Source organism: Copadichromis virginalis, linkage group LG20 (genome assembly GCF_057382275.1).
Source record: "Copadichromis virginalis isolate Kocher_CV1m ecotype Utaka linkage group LG20, C_Virginalis_male_GT1.1, whole genome shotgun sequence".
Taxonomy (NCBI): Eukaryota; Metazoa; Chordata; class Actinopteri; order Cichliformes; family Cichlidae; genus Copadichromis; species Copadichromis virginalis.
In genome coordinates, this window is record NC_140637.1 from 17,070,596 (window position 1) to 17,091,124 (window position 20,529).

Sequence of the window (20,529 nt, forward strand, 5' to 3'; positions counted from 1 at the left end):
GAGGAATTCAAATCCACAAATCAGGGCCTGCACAGCTTCCCAGCCAGCCAATCATGTATGTGGGCTCCAGGTATTCAAATTTGCATATTGGGGAATTCGTGGCTTCTAAGTCAACAAGTCATCCATGTCATATATCTCTAAAAATTCATATTTTAATGATAAATTGTCAACACTTGAAGATTCCCCCATCTCTTCTGAACAAAACGGTGTAAGAATGACCGCTCTAGCCCCTATGGTTAGGAAATTATGGTCATTTGTTTGAGGGGAATCCTCACTATGTGAAATAAACTGAAAGAAGCAGGTCTATGTCTCTGTGCTGCGTGTGTAAAAAGATGCACCTGTTTTGGCGGGAAAACGTAAACAGCCTCTCTGATTGGTGGATTCAAATTCAGCAGCTCCCAGGCTGACCTAGAAACTTAGTCCTCTCTCCCTGTGTGTGTGTGTGTGTGTGTGTGTGTGTGTGTGTGTGTGTGTTTAGTGGGAGAGAGAGGACCCTGCCCTTATTTGACAGCATGTCATTGTAGGATTTAAATTGAACATAGTTAGACTGGTTGACTGGATTAGAGCCTGTGTTTGTGTGTCCCTCTGTGCATTTCTGTTTCAATAAGTTATTACTATTCTGCTAAATCATAGTATTTCTGGTACTTTTCGGTACTTGTGCTAAATACAGTATTTCTGCTAAATCATACTATTTCTGCTTTTCATAGGATTTATGCCTAATATAGTATTTCTGCTAAATTATAGTATTTCTGCTTTTTATAGGATTTGTGCCTAACATAGTATTTCTGCTAAATTATAGTATTTCTGCTTTTTATAGGATTTGTGCTTAACATAGTATTTCTGCTAAATTATAGTATTTCTGCTTTTTATACTATTTGTTCTAAATTATAGTATTTCTGCTTTTTATAGGATTTGTGCTTAATATAGTATTTCTGCTAAATTATAGTTTTTCTTCTTTTTATAATATTTGTGCTAAAACATAGTATTTCTACTAAATGTAGTATTTATGCTTAATAATAGTATTTCTATATATTTCTGCCAGGTCCCCAGGCAGCCAATCCTCTGTGAGGACTGAGACATTCAAATTTTCAAATCAGGGCCTGCACAGTTTCCCAGCCAATCAAATAAGTGTCCTGAGGCATTCAAATTTGCATATTGGGGCCTTCGTGGCTTCTAAGCCAGCCAATCATATCTGAGGGCTGAGGAATTCAAATCCACAAATCAGGGCCTGCACGGCTTCCCAGCCAGCCAATCACATATGTGGTCTCAGGCATTCAAATTTGCATATTGGGGAATTCGTGGCTTCTAAGTCAACAAGTCATCCATGTCATATATCTCTAAAAATTCATATTTTAATATTAAATTGTCAACACTTGAAGATTCCCCCATCTCTTCTGAACAAAACGGTGTAAGAATGACCGTTCTAGCCCCTACGGTTAGGAAATTACGGTCATTTGTTTGAGGGGAGTCGTCACTATGAGAAATAGACTGCAAAAATCCTGTGTCTCTCTGTGCTGCTGCGTGTGTAAACAGATGCACCTGTTTTGGTGGGGAAAAGTGCACAGCCTCTCTGATTGGTGGATTCAAATTCACCAGCTCCCAGGCTGACCTAGAAACTTACTTCTCTCTCCCTGTGTGTGTGTGTGTGTGTGTGTGTGTGTGTGTGTGTGTGTGTGTGTGACAGAGAGAGAGAGAGAGAGAGAGAGAGAGAGAGAAAGGCTTTTAATGGGATGATCTCATTCTAAGATTTAAATTCAATATATTTAGACTGGTTGACTGAATTGGATCTTGTGTGTGGGTCTCTCTGTGCATGTGTGTTTCCTCATGTGTACATATTTGTGATTGTGTGGCTGTAATAAATTTTTTTGCAGATTTTTGTCATTTAACAAGTATATTTGAGGGACCCTCAGCATGTTCAGCATTTTTTCAGCTGTCCATTTTGCTTTTCCAATTTTTCTGTTTAACTTATTACTATTGTGCTAAATCATACTATTTCTGCTATTTTATAAGATTTGTGCTTAATATACTATTTCTGCTTTTATAGGATTTGTGCTTAATATGGTATTTCTGCTAAATGTAGTATTTATGCTTAATCATACTATTTCTGCTTTTCATAGTATTTGTGCTTAATATAGTATTTCTGCTAAATTTAGTATTTCTGATTAATTATAGTTTTTCTACTAAATCATAGTACAGTATTTCTGCTTTTTATGGGATTTGTGCTAAAACAAAGTATTTCTACTAAATGTAGTATTTGTGCGTAATCATACCATTTCTGCTTTTTATAGGATTTGTGCTTAATATAGTATTTCTGCTAAATTATAGTATTTCTGCCAAATTATAATATTTGTGCTAAAACATAGTCTCAATTTAAAATTACAATATTCATAGTTCATCACAGTGTCTCTGGTAAATCACAATATTTCTGCTCTGTTGTACTATTTTTCTAAATCATAGTGTTTCTGTAATGTTTAAGTATTTTTGGCTAAATATATTCTTTCTGTTATCTTATACTATTTCTCCTAAATTCTTGTATTTTTGAGAAGTTATCATATTTCTGGTAAGTTACAATATTTCTGCTAAATTCTGCTATGCTATTGTATCTCTGCCAAGTATTATGTTTCCTCTAAGATATTGCAGTTCTGCTAAGTTATTCCATTTTAGCAAACTTCTTTTGCTTCTGCAAAGTTTTTACAATTTCTGCAACTTTTCAGCTTTTTCAGCTACTTTTTGCATACAGCTTCAGCTTTAAAGCATCCACACTGCATTTTCGCAGGAAATGCAAATTTTTCTAGTTATTATTATTATTATATTTTATTTTTCCGTACGTTTTTTATAAGCCTACTCCTTCAAAACCGTTCAACTTAGAAAAACCATTCAAACACCGTTAGATTCCTATTCTTTTGGACAACACTGCTTCTATTTTTCATATTTTTAACATTTATATTTTTAATTTTATTCAACTTTATTCAACAAAAATTTATAATGTATTTCAATGGGGAGACCCTTCAAATCCTCATTCAACTTACTCATTTTTAAACTCTTACTACTTCCACATACATTGACATAGAGCCACCATTCAAACTTTAAAACGAAGACAAGACATTCAACTATTCAACTTGTATTTATCTTTTCAATATCTATTATACTTTTTCTTCAGTTCCAGTTTAAGTTTCATGATGTTTTTTCACCCGTTTCAGAGTTTATAATGGGTGTGTATGGGACGGAATGTTGGGGCTAGAGTGAGGCAGCTCAACTGCTAGAGTGAGAGGAGCAAAAAAATTAATCTTAAAATCTTTTTTAAAACTGCTGCTGTGTCCGCAGCGTTTGCTCTACAGGTATGATTTTACCCTCAAAACGTAGCCATCGCTGTCCTCTTTCATCCAATGTGTTTACTATTGTACTAGGTGTTATGGTTCTTTCATAAATGTCACCAATGCACAGCCTCCTCCCTCCAACTCTTCCATAGACTCTAATGTTAAAATGGCTCAGAAGGTTCGTTTGAAAATCAGAAGAGCATGGTGTCTTTCCACTGTCACCACGTCCATATAATAAGCTCCACAGGCATGAAAACTGAGAATTAGGTAGACTAGACATTGCTGTCGCTCACGGTGAAAGAATTTTGTCAATACGACTTTTACTTTTCATTTGGGAGCGATTTGTTTCGGCCTGACTTTTCTGTTCATTTTAAGCAGCAAAAGTGAGGCGCATGTCTGTGTACGTGTGTATGGAGCCATTGGGTGCGGTCACTATAGCAACCAGGCTCACACCTGCCTGCTTAACGAGCTCTGCCTGCCACTGTACCAAGATTCATCTTAAGCACTTCTCTTTCAACTGCTGCTGTGTCCACAGTGTTACAGCCATCATTTTACCCTCAAAACGTCGCCATTATTGTTCTCTTTCCAACACCGTATCTTTCAAAGCTCAGGCATTTAAACTTTTTAAACTGTGTGGATCAAAGTGGAGGGATCACATTTTAGTCATTCAGTGATTCAAAGAATATGACCTTTTAATATTCATTCAGATGTTTTCTGACTCTAAATGTTCTTTTCTCATTTCTTAGGGTTTTCTAATTTACATTTAAAACATTTTCAGTTTTTTTCCAACTTCTTCTTCTGTGTAACCTTCAGCTTTTAGCAGTTCAGCACCTTTGTTTTCAGGTTAAATTCGGGTTTTTTTTTTTTTTTTTTTTTATCTCATTCAATATTTTTAACTCAAAATTCAGCAATTAATTCATTTCAGTGCATACATTCAGATTCAAGCATTCACACTGCAGTTTCTTCAGAAAATGCACTTTCTAGTTATTATATTTTATCTATTCCGTACGTTTTTTGTAATCCTACTCCTTCAAAACCGTTCAACTTAGAAAAACCATTCAAACACCGTTAGATTCCTATTCTTTTGGACAACACTGCTTCTATTTTTCATATTTTTAACATTTATATTTTTAATTTTATTCAACTTTATTCAACAAAAATTTATAATGTATTTCAATGGGGAGACCCTTCAAATCCTCATTCAACTTACTCATTTTTAAACTCTTACTACTTCCACATACATTGACATAGAGCCACCATTCAAACTTTAAAACGAAGACAAGACATTCAACTATTCAACTTGTATTTATCTTTTCAATATCTATTATACTTTTTCTTCAGTTCCAGTTTAAGTTTCATGATGTTTTTTCACCCGTTTCAGAGTTTATAATGGGTGTGTATGGGACGGAATGTTGGGGCTAGAGTGAGACAGCTCAACTGCTAGAGTGAGAGGAGCAAAAAAATTAATCTTAAAATCTTTTTTAAAACTGCTGCTGTGTCCACAGCGTTTGCTCTACAGGTACCATTTTACCCTCAAAACGTAGCCATCGCTGTCCTCTTTCATCCAATGTGTTTACTATTGTCCTAGGTGTTATGGTTCTTTCATAAATGTCACCAATGCACAGCCTCCTCCCTCCAACTCTTCCATAGACTCTAATGTTAAAATGGCTCAGAAGGTTCGTTTGAAAATCAGAAGAGCATGGTGTCTTTCCACTGTCACCACGTCCATATAATAAACTCCACAGACATGAAAACTGAGAATTTGGTAGACTAGACATTGCTGTCGCTCACAGTGAAAGAATTTTGTCAATACGACTTTTACTTTTCATTTGGGAACGATTTGTTTCGGCCTGACTTTTCTGTTCATTTTAAGCAGCAAAAGTGAGGCGCATGTCTGTGTACGTGTGTATGGAGCCATTGGGTGCGGTCACTATAGCAACCAGGCTCACACCTGCCTGCTTAACGAGCTCTCTCTCTCTCTCTGCCAAGATTCATCTTAAACACTTCTCTTTCAACTGCTGCTGTGTCCACAGTGTTAAAGCCATCATTTTACCCTCAAAACGTCGCCATCGTTGTTCTTTTTCCAACATCTTGTCTTTCAAAGCTCAGAGATGTAAACTTTTTAAACTGTGTGGGTCCAAGTGGAGGGATCACATTTTAGTCATTCAGTGATTCAAAGAATATGACCTTTTAATATTCTTTCAGATGTTTTCTGACTCTAAATGTTCTTTTCTCATTTCTTAGGTTTTTCTAATTTACAATTAAAACATTTTCAGCTTTTTTCCAACTTCTTCTTCTGTGTAACCTTCAGCTTTTAGCAGTTCAGCACTTTTGTTTTCAGGTTAAATTCGGGTTTTTTTTTTAATCTCATTCAAAATTTTTAACTTAAATTCAGTAATTATTTCATTTCAATGCATACATTCAGATTCAAGCATTCACACTGCAGTTTCTTCAGAAAATGCACTTTCTAGTTATTTAAAGGCTTCTTTCAGGGGAGATGAGAACATAAAGAAAACTAGTGCCAGAAAATGTTTTGCTTATTCAGAATAATCTCACACAGTTCAGTGAAAGTAACACATTGATTGTCTGTCTGATATTTAGCATCTGTCTTCTGTATTTTCACAGATTCTTGCGCTGTCCAGTGAAGTTGCCCACCATGCGCGAGTACAAGCTTGTGGTGCTGGGGTCGGGAGGCGTGGGAAAGTCTGCACTGGTGAGCGATGGCTGCTACTAAAGCTTGAAAGCCGAGGGTATTTTTTTAATGAGTTTATACAAGACTGTAAATGAATCCAATCCTAATTTTAATCACAGTTTTAGCGTCCATTAATCAATAATCGCTAAAATATTTATTATGTGCTCAGTTTCCCTTTCAGCACATCCTTTTCCTTTACTTTTGACACTGAGTAATGGGTCCATTATATTCGTCACATTGGTCATGTTGAGTGCAAATAGTGATGTCGCCACAGCTCCACGAGTAATTGCTGCAATACTCTGGGAGTGTACAATCGTACACATCATTTGCCACGGGACCCATGTTTGATTAGAAAAATTGAGAGACAGCCAAAATGACACCAAAGCGTGGCTCGATTCAGTGGCAGTGACATCACTTTTTGGTGTTCAAGGGCAAGAACGACAAGTGTAAAATGGGCCCCTTAAAGTCCTAAATTACTTCCCATTAGACAGAGGAAGGTTCATATTTATTTATACAGTTTTCTTATAGTTGGGTTGTATAGTAGTTATAAAGCATAGAGCTGAGTTATAATTAAGGTTAAAGGGCATTCGTTCTTCTTTTACAGACTTTAAAAATCCACTATATTTTCAAACTCTAGTACTGCTAAATAATTATGATTTTGCTGTTAATTAAAACAGACAAAGAAAAAATGTGTGTGTGTATATAATATTACAACACACACAGTTGTAAAGTTTTTATTTCCACATAGCTGAAATTAATGTTTTCTTTTCTCAGTGAGGTTTACAGAGCTGTTGAGCTATTTATCTCAATAACAAGAGGTGTTTTTCATATTTTATAATTATGAGGATACTTTACATATTTAACTACCCCTTAAATTCACCAGCAACAGAACTTATAAAGAAAGCAAGCATGCATATATCCTTAAATGCGAAACTAATTCCTTGAACGGGTCTTACTGTTTTTTTCCTCAGTGTTTTATCATAGACTGTTACAGGAGCGGATGATCGCTTTAAGCATATCCAAAGTTTCAAGTAGTGAGGTGTGTGTGCGTAGACGTAATCCCTGTGATCCAAAAGCTCTTTTTCCTCCCACTCTTGAATCCGTAAGAATGAAAGCACAGAAGTTTCAGCCACCTGCTGTTCTGACTTTCCGTCTTACGAGGGGCAGCCAATAACTGTAAAGCCAGAGGAGCTAAAATGACAAGGCTCTGCGCACCGAGGCAGAGGAAATATAAATAAGAATTGCTTTGAACTGGAAGTCCTGTAAAGCTTTTTTGTAGAGTCCAAGGATTAAGCGCAACCGGCCACCTGTAAAAACTCAAAATCATCCTGAGATAAAATCCTGTAAAGCAGAAAAAAACCCTGAACATTAAGAGCTTTATAAGGTAGGATTTACTGTACATCTGTTGTTAGATTGAAAGTCTGACATGGGAACAGCAGTCGGTCTGTTACATCACTTAGCAGAAATCTTTAAACAGTTTTTAAACAGATTTTAAAGCAGGATTTAATTTACTCAGACATGCCAGATGACCAGAAATAACAGGGAAATGCGAAGATATCTCAGTAAGGTAACAGACCAGTGGTGTGTCATTCACACAGGCTTATTTCAAGCCACAAGAGACCCTGAAAATGTATGTTATACCTTTATGAAAATGGTTATAAAAGGAGTTATTAATTGAAAGCAGGGAGTTAATTTTACGTTTGGTGCTCCCTAAAACTGCTTTCGGTAGCGATCAAACGTCCATCTGTGCAAGAAAATCTCTCACCTCTTAACAAATTGGCATCCTGCTTTCAATGAAAATATCTACATAGGACTGTAGATCAATTCAAACTTTAAGAATATAAAAAACGTGAGCTACAATTATGTCTTATTATTTAAGGACTTGAAGTTGGATTAAATGTTTTTGTCAGATTGTCTTTGTAATAAGCTTGTTATGGCCACATCCATAAAACATTAAGGCTCAGCTGTGGCTAAGCATACAAAGAGAGTGCCACGCCCGAGATTTATTAGACTAAGTTCTTTTATTTAAACAAGAAATGAAATAAAGGCCTGAAGTACTGGCTAAAAGAGGGGGAGGATCTTGTACCATCATCCCTAAAGTAATAAAAATAAAGTAAACCCTGACAAATTAAAGCAAGGATCTTGGAATGCTGAAGACTGGCTTGTTCTGGCCAGCTTCCTTTAAACAAGAGCAGAAGAATTCATCAACACTCCACCCAACACACCTAGAAAATAAGGGAGGGGGTGAGAAGAAGGAAAAAAAGAGGAGTGTAGTAGTTTCGGATTGGTAATGATGTCCTGTGTTATTTCCCTTTTCTTTTCTTCATTACAGACAGTCCAATTTGTGCAAGGCATTTTTGTGGAGAAGTATGACCCCACAATAGAAGACTCCTACAGAAAGGTATGACCTAACCTGCACACACATTCGTTGCTTCGCATGACTTTGTAAACATTTTCAAATAAAACAAGTCTTGTAAAAATGCACCTTTTTTTTGTTGTTGTTGTTTTTTTTTAACAGCAAGTCGAGGTCGATGGGCAGCAATGTATGCTTGAAATCCTGGACACAGCTGGAACTGTAAGTCAAACATGAGCAGGATGCAGGGGTGTTTCGAGGAAATTGTGGACCGGCTGCTGATGCCGTCTGTTATCGTTCTTTAGGAACAGTTCACGGCCATGAGGGACCTGTACATGAAGAATGGCCAGGGCTTTGCTTTGGTGTACTCCATTACAGCGCAGTCAACATTTAACGACCTGCAGGACCTCCGGGAGCAGATCCTGCGAGTAAAGGACACAGAGGATGTGAGTTTAACACACTTTCACACTTGTTTTGATTATAAAGCACTCTCATGTAAGAGGTCCCCATTAAAAATGTTTGTCCTCATTGTTCAATGAAAATTGCAAAACAAAACCTCCTAATTTTTTTCTTTAATTATTTGATACATCACAAGCAAAAAGGTTTTTAACTTTAAGGGTTCATAACTTTCTAGAACCCAAGCATCTCTTCTTTCCAATAAGTTTTTTTTTATAGAAGGCCAAGAAAAGCAACAAACCTTTAATGTCTACTTCAGCAATGACACGAATGATTAATTAACAGAAAAAGAAAGGGATCTACCAATTAATTGGCCAAACTTGCTTATAGCTGACAAGGCAAAAAAATAATTACTGATAAACGTAAATACTGTCCAAACAAATATTGAGCATGAATTTTTGGAGTTCATTAGTCAAATCATGCTTCAAATGTTGCTGAATGTTGATTAGCTTTATGCTGCATATAACATGGCAGATATACAAACTGTGGTTTGCAGAGTTTGGTCGGCCAGAGCTACGTTCTCTTCTATGCTGGCGTCCACATACCGATGCAGAATGTGATTACACCTGTATTTTGGTTGTTTGGTTATATTCCAGTTTATTCAGAAACAGCCGACATGCAACCACTTACCTCTTTTTATGTCACAGTACTGCAGAACAGCACCGGTTACCACAACTATCAGCTGTTTACTCTAACCCTCATTTCAACCAAGAACTTTCTTACTGTGAAGTGACAGCACTAACCACTCCAACACTGTGCAGCCTAGTAGCACAGTGTTGGAAATGAGTTAATGAGTTTCACACATTTGAATTGGCTAGTAGAAACGCCATCAGTACACCTGTCCAATCAATTTGCTTAGCGTACGTTTTTTACTGCTCCCTGTGCCCGTGTGAGCTCTCTTTGGATACTCTGGTTTCCTCTTTTGTGCTTGTTAATGGTTAATTGGCATTTATATATGCAAGTGTGAATGGCTGTCACTCTGTAGTGGGGACCCAGTATATGTGCCACTGCTGACATCATTGCATAGCTGCATCCATTAATGCCCACCATTAAGGCCCGCTGTAGTATTCTCCTGAAGGATTGCCACTCAGACCGTACCTCCACATCAGTCCTGATGTAGGAGAAGGAAAAGTGAAAACTGAAAAGTCCTGTTTTTCCAAACTGTTGCAACATTTTCCTCTGTATAACATGTGAATCTCTGAGCTTCTGTACTGGTATAGCATTAAAATGGTGGTAAAAAGTGACATGATCATACACTGGTGTTTTCAACCCTTCGGCACAAGATGCCAGGTTAATAAAAAAAATCCAGCCTATGAAATGTTAACACTTTTTACTGTCAGTTGCTCGCCTGATATCTGCCCACTTACCTCTGTTCACTAATTACAGTAATTAATGCCCTCACTTTCTCTTTCTTTCCTCACACTGGCAGCAGTGTGTCTGAAGTCTACAGCAGCAAGAGTTGTAACTAGGCATACATTAAGAAGCTCTTATAGCTTTTGCAGATACAGCATGCACTATTGCAGGAGTGTGTTTGCTCTGTTAAACTCCCCCACAATAGATAGCTAAATGTCACATTCAGATGTCTTTGAAATATTCTATTGCGTAATTAAATTTAGGGATATGAATGAATACTGTAAAATGTTCAACACTAAAGTGATACGAAGTTAAAGTTTGTGTCATATACATGTATATATGTATATATTTATCAAGTTTTTTTAAAGTGGAAAACGGAAGTTAAATACTGAGTAAACAAAAAATATAACCACTGACCATGAGCCAGACTGTTGCAGATATTACTGTTAGCCCAAAATGTCATAATGCTTTAACAAAAGTAATTGGAGCTAAATTTACTCTTGATTCCTTTTCTATTATTCGCATAAAAATGCTGCTTTGAAAACAAGCAGTAGCATCCTTTGGGGTTTGAAATAGTTTATTTGGCTTAAAATGCTGGTGCATTTCTTTGACCTACAGACAGACTCCTTTTTAAACAACTTTATCATGTTTATTTATTTATATTTATTATATTATAAATCTTTATTATGTCTGTCTTGAACAAACAAATGAGTAGCAAGCACTGGATAGATCATTGACCAGCCCTTTCTACAGACATCATTGGTGCACATCTGCAGAGAGAGCAAAAATAAATCCATATGTGTGTCTATCTAGGACATGAATACAAGTCTCACCAAAAAATAGAAACAAGTGTAAAAGATCCTTTTTTTTTTCTTTCTTTTTTTTTAAGTTTGGTTGGTTGGTTTTTTTGGAAGGAACACCTGATGTCTGTTTTCACCGACCAGAGATGATATGTTGGCAGAGTATAATAAACATCTGAATGCTGTAATTCTGAGGCTCCTCCTCAGTCTGCAGAGGGAAAACTGGCAGCGTCTCACTGTGTAATCTGCCCTTGTCACCTCTCCTTCATTAAAGTCAGCACCGTGGGAGAAGAGGGCAGAGCGCAGGGAGGCAGGAACTTTGTGACGGGGTGGAAATGTCAGAGCTGCTGTTGGTTGCGATCTGCTGCCTTCTCCTCTCTCTAAATCAAGAGAGATGGAGCATGCTGAGTGTGTGCGCTCTTTATTTATTCATAGCAGGTTGCTCAGCTGGTCTGTGTGTCTTGGTTAAGGTCTCTTTTTGCTGCAACCTTCTGCTCCTCAGTATGCACATAAGCTTTCTAACCACTGTTTAGTCTTGTGATGAAATCTTTCAAACATGAATTTGGTCAACATTTTTGAGCATTTCTAATATATTCCTATATTTGTTGTCTTGTTTTCCATAATCATTTGGAGCCACCATTGTAATTAATAATGATGATAATGATCATGTGGATAGTTTTAATTAAAATCCACCCTCTGATCAGATTCCTGAAACTTGTGATAAACATGAAGAAGAAGGCATTTTTATGTATTTGTTTCTTTCATTGCTTTTGTGTCATTTTACATCTGCAAAAAAATAAAACTAAAGTTCCTCATTATTTTGTTTTTTGAACATGTCGCATGTCTACTAATCCATCAGGTTCCCATGATCCTGGTGGGAAACAAGTGTGACCTGGAGGATGAGCGTGTGGTCGGGAAGGAGCAGGGTCAGAACCTGGCCCGTCAGTGGAACAACTGTGCCTTTTTAGAGACTTCAGCTAAATCAAAGATCAACGTTAATGAGGTAAGTGCTAATACCACACGCTGCACGTATGGTCTCTCTTCATTATGCTTCTGCACCAGTGACTGCATGCCTTCATACGCCAATTATGTCAAAATGTCACAACTGTCTGATAGGACTGTAGCGATGACCTTTGACGTTTATGAAATGTCATATCTTAAAATTCACCATGAGATTATAATACTGTAAAAAAAAAAAAAATTCCCTACATAATTATCATGGCCAAAATAAATGATAAGTACAAAATGACAGTATAGAGGCAGGAGGTGGTTCACTGAATGAATTCATAAATAATAACATATAAACTTTCTGACAATAAATAACTGAGCAGTAATCAGCTGCCTTCCCAGTAAGTTTCTCGTCCTGGACTTGAGCTCCACCATCTTGAACTTTTCCCTACAACATTCTATAAAGGAGTGTCCACAGGAAGTGATTTGCTTGTTACGTACCGCTTTGTTGCTGACAGTCAGTCACTGTGGACATTCAAGTCTCAGGTTGCCTAGGTAACCCTCAGATGTATGTCTTGCCTTCTCATTTGTCAGTCAAAAGTATCCTTCACTCTAATTTGTAGTTGCATCAGTTGTGTGCCTTTAAGTTAATAAAGTTGAGCTCCGTGACCGCTCACTCAGTGTCATCACTCAGTGGTTATTTCACCCTGATTTTAAGTGCTCTTTAAGTGTTTGCCACGTTGCTGCTAGTTGCTTCCTGTGTGGATGCCTCTTTATGTCTAGAGTAGCAGCACCTGTTCTCTTCTTCCTGCTTAGAACAACCCCTTTAGTTTGCAGTTTGCAGATCTTCAGCGCAGAAGGATGACAACTGACAAGTTTCAGTTTGGATTCCAAGATATGGATTTGAAGAATGTCCAGCCACTAGATGAGGGATTCAGGACAGCAGCACCCTCATCACCCTGCCATTAAGAAACAGTTAAAAAAATAAAAACAGTACTGGAGCTAGCTGGCTAACAGTGAATGAACTGTCACAAATTAAACATCTATTAAATGCCTTTTATCTATCACTCTCACAGTCAGATGGATGAACGAGGAAATCTGGCATTTAGTATCCTGAGCCACAGCTGTCCAAAACTGGTTGACCGCCTTCAGTCATTAAATCATATTTTATCTTATATGACTTTGAAATTCAAGGCACTTTGACATTGTGTTGCTGTCACGATTACGTCGACTGTCAAAATTGTCGACAACTAATTTAATAGTCGACGCGTTGTTCCCAAAAGGCGCAGGAATAAGTAGTAGGATTTAAGAGTGTAATAACGGACTGAAACAGAAGATGGCAGCACTGCATGTACAAGGATGCCAGCTGCCATTAAACCCCGAAGAAGAAGAAGCAGTGTCCGGTATCGTAGCTGTGTCCAAATTCAGGAACCACATCCTCCTCCTGCCCGCATTTGTAGGCCGATTACGTTACAGCGACACGACGAAGACTGTCCAAATTCGAAGACTCCGACAAATGCACCCTTCATTTCCCCGGCCCTGCTCAGGTTCCAACAATGGCAGCAGCTAGTTAGTTTTAAAATTACTCTTATTATTCTTTCTGGGTCACAAAATAAACGTTTAACATATTTTCAGGCGAGAATGTAGCTGTGTAAACCTCAAATATCTGCTCAGTTTATCAAGACACCACATATTTTCAAAAGCGCTCCGACGTTTTCGGAGACGTCTGTTACCCACCAGCTCGATAGCTAGCCGGGGGGCAAGGCTCACTAGAGCCGTGAGAACACCGGACTCCCGGCAAATCGTTTTCAAACCCACCGCTGTCTTTCGCTACTCAGGTTAAACATGATATATAAGTCACTTAGATAACTTCAAAATATTATTGTTTGGCTTTTTTCAATTTTTTATTTGTTCTTGAGTAAATCGGTTTGGCTGAGATTAAAGTTATAGTTTTTACACAGCTGAATAAATGTCAGGCAGACAGCTGATTATCAGAATGTGAGATGCTGGAGAATATACTCCAGTGTCCTGTTATATTTTAGATAGCAAGGAGCAGACGGCTGAGTTTATTAAACTTCACTGAAACAATCTGCAAATTTCATTAAAATTTAATAAACTATCATCTTGTCTTTATTTTTAGTTAGCACATACCTTAAACACTTAAAGCTGTAAGCTAATGATAGTTATATAAGAGCAGATGCATGCTAGTGCAATAAGCTGTAGGTTTTACGTCCAGTGGATGCATGATCTGATTAGTCGACTAATCGCAAAAATAATCGGTGACTAGTCGACTAGTGTTGTGCACAGCTCAAATTGCCTTGCCGAGTAGGTAAACATTAACATTGCCATCACCAGCAGCTTTCCTTCCTCACAGGTTAACGTCGACAGAATGTGGTGATACATCGCTCCAGTCAAGCGATTACATGCAGGTTTCTCGGGCATAGTCATAGCACTGCAGAACTGTGCTGGTTCACACGGTTGTCATCTATCTTTACTTTCTGCTTTGCTCGTTTACAACTTCCCATCATAAATAGGGAGATTGATAGGGGGTATTTTAAGCTACCCGATGTTGAACATTGATAAAATATGAATAGTTGGTTCAGCAGGCTAGTATTTCTGTTGTTCACCTGCAAAGGCAGCAAGGAAGGTTTAGTCCTTAAACGGGAAAAATAAGCAGACATTTACCAACTGAAGGTAAAAATCTTCATGCTTTTCAAGCTGTTTTATATCTGTATTACAGTAAAATAATTACATATGCGAGCCAGCTGAACAGTTGCAACTTGGTGGGGACAGATTGCATAGTCAGATGGCCACTCTTGACATCACTAGTAAAGTCTGTCTTGGAAACACTGCAATAAATGTAAATACTATTACCAAAACTTAACAACACAACATTAAAATATCCTGAAAGACTTTACAGTTCATTTTATTTAAGTATGCAAATGGGGGAATATACTCGACTACACCAGCATTATAAATGATATACTGAGACAAATTATAGAGAAGTTAAAATGGAGCACCAGACCTCAGTGACTCAGCCAGGCCAGCCAAAAAGGGTACACACACCTGACAGATGAGGCACAGGTTAGTGGAGTAGCTAGCTTTAAACAGTTAACTAAAGGAGCAAACTAACTGCAGGAAGAGTGGAAAACAAATCAGAAATTAAAATTGACAGTTCACCAGTCTTCAATCCTTTGCTCACCAGTGCAATACCAGCATAACCTGCACCTGTCTGCGTGACTGTTTTCTGCTGTTGCAGCTGCTTCTCTCACTTCCCACAACAAACTCAGCAAGTCAGAGTAATAGTCATCCTCGTCTTACTTTAGTCAGCCATTAAGTGTGTCAGTCAGCTCAGTGGGGGGCTCAAATCTGCTGTGGGTGTAGTGGCAAGTGGTGTCTTCACATCCTAAACCCAACACTTACCTGCAGTTCTACATGAATAAAACATGAATAATATGTTTACCAGACTTATTTCTTTGGAAGCATGAGAGGGAATCTGTGTTTAAATGTCTGGTTGACTAGTTGCACTCCTCGCTGTAACAATAGAGTAAAACTGGGCTTTAAAAAAATGTAAATATTGAGTTTTAGTTGATCAGCTGCAGATTTATACTAACACACCTGAGAGTTTCCCATAAATGCACACAACCTTATGATATTCTTAAAAGCATTCAGTGTTAACTTAGTGACTTTGTGTTTCTAGTTATCTTTTAAAAATAGATTTCTAATTGTATGATTTTCATTTTAAAGACAGAAGCTGCTCGACCGCTAGACCAGCAAATGAAACAAGAGAAACTGTGTTTGCTGTCTACCATTTCATGCGTTTTAGTGTTGTGCGTCAACAGGAATTTGTACTGATAACATCATTCCTGAGCTGTAGCTCTCTCCGTACATCCCATAATATACTGAAGCAAAGTGCTGAAACACATCAAATCTTCTCTGTTGTAGATTTTCTATGATCTGGTGCGACAGATCAACAGAAAAACGCCGATGGAAAAGAAGAAGACAAAAAAGAAGTCAAGTTGCACACTGCTCTAAATTGCCATCCCACGATAGCTCCAGGCCAGGTGAGTGGGTGTAAAAGCAAAATTTATTCCAGACATTTGCAAGGCTCCAGCTGTGTTCTGAGCTCTGGGTTATCACAGAACATTTAGAAACCTACAGCAATAATTATTATGATGATTTTTTTTGAGGGGGAGGATTGGTGTGTTGCAAATAACAAGATCTCTGTAGGTTTAATAGTGAATGTTTCATGTGGACTTTAATTAACCAGAGGCCTCTCAAGTCCTCTTTTTATGTCTTTTGTTACACCATCCTCCATTTTAATTGGATCACAGAGGGTTTACAGTGTGCTTATATGAATTTTGGCGAATGTGGTGGCTCCACCTGCTGCTGCAGCAGCGCAACTGTAATGAAATCTAATTATAGAGAGCACTGTTGGAGCTTCTCTGGCCTTTTTGTTCCTACAACAAATTCACAGAAATTACCAGCTGTTTTTTTTTCCTTAATTACACCACTGTGTTATTGTCTGATGTTTGTTTTTCAATATAAATCTTTGGTTTGCAGTCTCCTTGCTTTGATATAAAAAAATCCGCCTCTGGAGATTTGAGGTTTGATTGAGATGCTGTCAAGTATTTATTTATTGTCATTGTCAAAGAACAATGCTGTGGACATTGTTTTGCTCTAGCTTCTTAAATGATGCCTGCTGTGTTGCAAACACTGGTCATCAAGCAAAACAAGGCATTTCCACTGTAATGAAATGGGAGCAAACTGGACTCCTGGAAGTCTCACCAGTTCTGCTACTTTCTCTCCCATCTTGCAACAGCTTCTACAGTGTGCTGATGATATTCACCAAAAGCACTCCTCCCAAACTGAACCCAAACTGTCCTTTTGGTGCAACACTTCAACGTTTCAAATGTTTTTCTTCCTCTTTAAGGTTTTTGTGCATCTTTCGCAGCACCATTGCTGTTTACCTCCTAGTTTCCTGACAGCAATCATCTTATCATAGACATACGTCACACATGCTCAAGCAGGCGCAACTCAGGCAGCTAAGGCCTCACAGACACATTGGGAATGATGTTTATTGCACAATAGGACTGTAGATTTTCTCCTTATCACACTGGAAGTGTTTCAGATAGTGACTCAAAAGTTTGAGTCTTTCTTTTCCCCTACTACTATGATTTGCTTCTGAGGCAGTTATGACTTGTCCACACTTGTACTTGCTGTTCAGGAAATGTTTGTGAGTTGAGCATGCGACACTCTGAGTCAAATCAAGGCATGCTTTAGCCACTACATGCTGTTAATTCCCAGCTTCCTCACTGGGCTAAAATCCCAAAAGACAGTCTCTGAAGTGTGGCTCACAAACTCATGAACTAGGGAAATGATGTCATAATCCTCCCTGCCTGATGGATCTTTGTGAATGCAGAAAAACAGTTTATACTGTGATTGTTTTGTCTTACAAAGCAGCAAATAGGAAGCATAACGAAGTTGACATTTTTATGTTTCATGTGACATTTTTGGGAAGCTGCAACAAAAACATAAACTGGGATAAGCAGCACTCTGACATTTTGGTGCCACAGTAAATCTCTTTGTAAACTGGAAACAAAGGTTCACCAAGAGGACAGATGGTTTCTAGAGAGGTGGAGGCTGAACATTTATGAGTTGTTTCAAAGCGTCTCGCCTCAGCCGAAGAAAGTCAATATTTTGTATGGTTTCAATATAGCTGCTTCACTTCACTGATTCAGAGCAGCTGAAAAGTAAAAGTTTTCACTGCAACAAGAACATCCCTTATACGGACTGACTCCAAGTGCCAGTGACTATTGGACAGCTGAATTGTGCTTTTATAGGAAAGTGATTTCATGAGTTAAATACACAAGGAGTTAGAGAATTAAGTAAAATGACAAGTACAAAAGAGGGGGGGGGGGGGGGACAGCACTACACTCAGCCAATGTCAGGTGTCAAAAAACGGGCAGAGTACCAAAGAACTGATGCTCCCAAAGTTTGAATTGCTGACATGAGTGCAGATGGGATGGCCTTCTACAGGAAACGTGCTACAGTTCAAATGAAACATGAACAGCTGCAGCAGTGAGAGCGCTTTGGTGAAAAGTCTTGCCTAATTTTCCCATCGGTTTTTGGATTCTGAAAAGGTAGAAGGGGAAAAACTGAACAGCCTATCCAGTTGGCTCCATGTGAGGTCTCTATCCTGCAACAGCCAAAAATTAAGCAAGTGAACATCTTGTGCTCTTGTGGATTCGCTGATGGTTTTCATTTTATAGTTTATATTTTAGAAAAGCAAAGGAAACACACTTATATATATGTATGTACGTGTGTGTGTGTGTCTATATGTAGTAGATATTTAGGTGTTTACATCCATGTTAACTGCCACAGTTGAGGTTCAGCAGAATTAAGAGGATAATGTGTTGACAAAATTAACATTCAGTTTATAAACTGCATGTTTTTACAGTTTAAAATGAAAAAGAATCCCTTGTAACAATCCTCCTAGCTGTTAGTAGTCACCACAGTGGGTCATCAGCCTCCATCCAGGGCTTGACCAATTTGGTGTGGAATTATTTTGATCTGCATATTTGATTCAGTATTTATTTCACATCAGTGCAGCCCTCCCCATTTATCCAGGACTCAAACTGGCACAAGGAATAAAGGCTTGCAGCCCACCTTGTAGCTGGGCTAGCTTCACAACTTATAAGAATTCAAGTCTTAAAAAATAACCCTGGTTGTTCATTTCCATCTTGATAATCATACAGGTTTTTCAAAGCCACAGGGGACTACTAAAGTTGGGCAAATGTCCTGCAGTGTCGAGACACAGTCTTGACTTTTTAAAATGTTTCAGGAACAAGTTGTCCACATCGTTTACATTGAATCTTCTGACTTTATTCTTTCTTTTTCTTGCTTTCAGAAACTTGTAATGATTAACTGTTTCCCAGTGGATCGTGCCAGCATTCCAAGTCCTCTCCGAAGCATTTTGAAAAAGGCTGACAGAGAAATTTCACCACTCGCAAAATGGCAGGAGACGGCACATACTCTCAAGAAACTCTTTCTTTCTGCTCTTTAATGGCAAAGATATCCACCTCTTCTTTTTTTACTGTCAGCCTGATGACAACTGTTTTGTTTTTGTCCTCTTCTCCAAGTTGTCTTTCTTTTTGGAAATATCAATATAAAAGAGGAGACCTTGGATTTATATCCATCTATGGGAACTAAAATGTTTTATTAAAAGTAACATCAGATATTTGACACATTGTGACAATGCGTTCGCAAAAGTATCCATGTGAAATGTTGGTCTTCTTGTACATTTCTGCACTAACAGTGTCAATGAAGATGCATCATTGTCCATAAATTACTCGCTCCTACTTACAAGGATGTGTATTGATGAAATAACATCTTTCCTAAGTGACTTTGTTTTATATCGAGAGCTGCAAGCCTTCCATATTTCCCATAATATATTCTACTTCCATTTTTGCATAATAAAGCTAAGGAAATTAGTATTTTATAGACTGATGGGGGAAATGGTGCGTTCTGATTTGTGTCTTGAGGCTGAAAATATATTGTACTAAACCAACTCTAATATCGCTTCTTGTGTTACCCTGTCACAGATGATTTTCCAGCTTTTATGAATGATTAAATTTTAGTACATTTTCATTAGTTTTGGTCTTGGTTTTTGTCCTTTTAGCATGTTTTTGGTGTTTAACAAAAAGATTGGGAGTGAAGTTTGGACACATCTGCGTATACTGCTGCCCTCTCGACCCAAATGAGCTGTGGAAAATTGATTATGAAATCGCTTTTTAAAATAATTGATTTGATCAAAGTCACATTATATGAACAAATATGTTTTATCCACAGCAGCATGAGTTGACAGTGCGTTTCGTTAAGTTCTGATTTTCTGGGTCACGAATAGAGCAGTGTGAAGATCGATATCTCCCAGAGAGCTAAAAGAGTAACTTGAGTGTTTCCTGTCAGCAGAAATGACGGCCTCAGACTGAGTCACCAGAGGAGGTCTGAGCTGAGAGGAAGCTGCAGAGAAAGAGGAACTCGTACAGAAAGACAGGGTATGAATTGAAGGCAGCAAAAAGCAGAATCGAGACTGATTAAGATGAGCAGACAGAACTCAGCTGCTCCACCTTGGGGTGGTGGCTTTAATAATTAAGTAACAAAAACAGTACATGACCACCATGATGCATTCACAGGCCAGTTCTTACGTACCCTTTGCAGCAGCTCGTTAACAAATATCTAATCAGCCAATCAGCAACCCAATCCACTTAGGCATGTAGACGTGAGCACATCCACATGTCTAAATGAATGCGGCATGGTTGTTGGTGCCAGATGCGCTGGGCCGAGTATTTCAAAAACTGCTGATCCAGTACTTTCCCACACAAACATCTCCAGTGTTTAAAGAGATGGTCTGAAAAACAATATCCAGTGAGCAGCAGTTCTCCAGGAGAAAATCCTAGAGGTCAAGCCTCTGAATCGTTTACATGTTCAATGGCAAACTTACACACTGTACACATGGTTTCTTGTGCAGGGAGACCGTGTGGGCACTGCAAGATTTCAATCCATTACAGAGTTGCCAGTGATGTGCTTGGTGACTATGGTCCCAACTGC

The 20,529-nt window shown here is 38.2% G+C and overlaps 1 protein-coding gene across 1 annotated transcript in view; it reads left to right on the plus strand.

Annotated features, from left to right (window-relative positions):
• rap1aa (RAP1A, member of RAS oncogene family a) overlaps window positions 1–19,569 on the plus strand; it is a 53,232-nt gene extending 33,663 nt beyond the window's left edge. The window contains exons 3-9 of the mRNA XM_085444815.1: window positions 5,943–6,030; window positions 8,342–8,410; window positions 8,528–8,584; window positions 8,668–8,808; window positions 11,831–11,974; window positions 15,865–15,983; window positions 18,830–19,569. Of these exons, the coding sequence (XP_085300941.1) occupies window positions 5,974–6,030; window positions 8,342–8,410; window positions 8,528–8,584; window positions 8,668–8,808; window positions 11,831–11,974; window positions 15,865–15,954 (558 nt within the window). The 5' untranslated portion in view covers window positions 5,943–5,973 and the 3' untranslated portion in view covers window positions 15,955–15,983; window positions 18,830–19,569. The remainder of the gene's footprint in view (window positions 1–5,942; window positions 6,031–8,341; window positions 8,411–8,527; window positions 8,585–8,667; window positions 8,809–11,830; window positions 11,975–15,864; window positions 15,984–18,829) is intronic.
• Window positions 19,570–20,529: the final 960 nt, after the last annotated feature.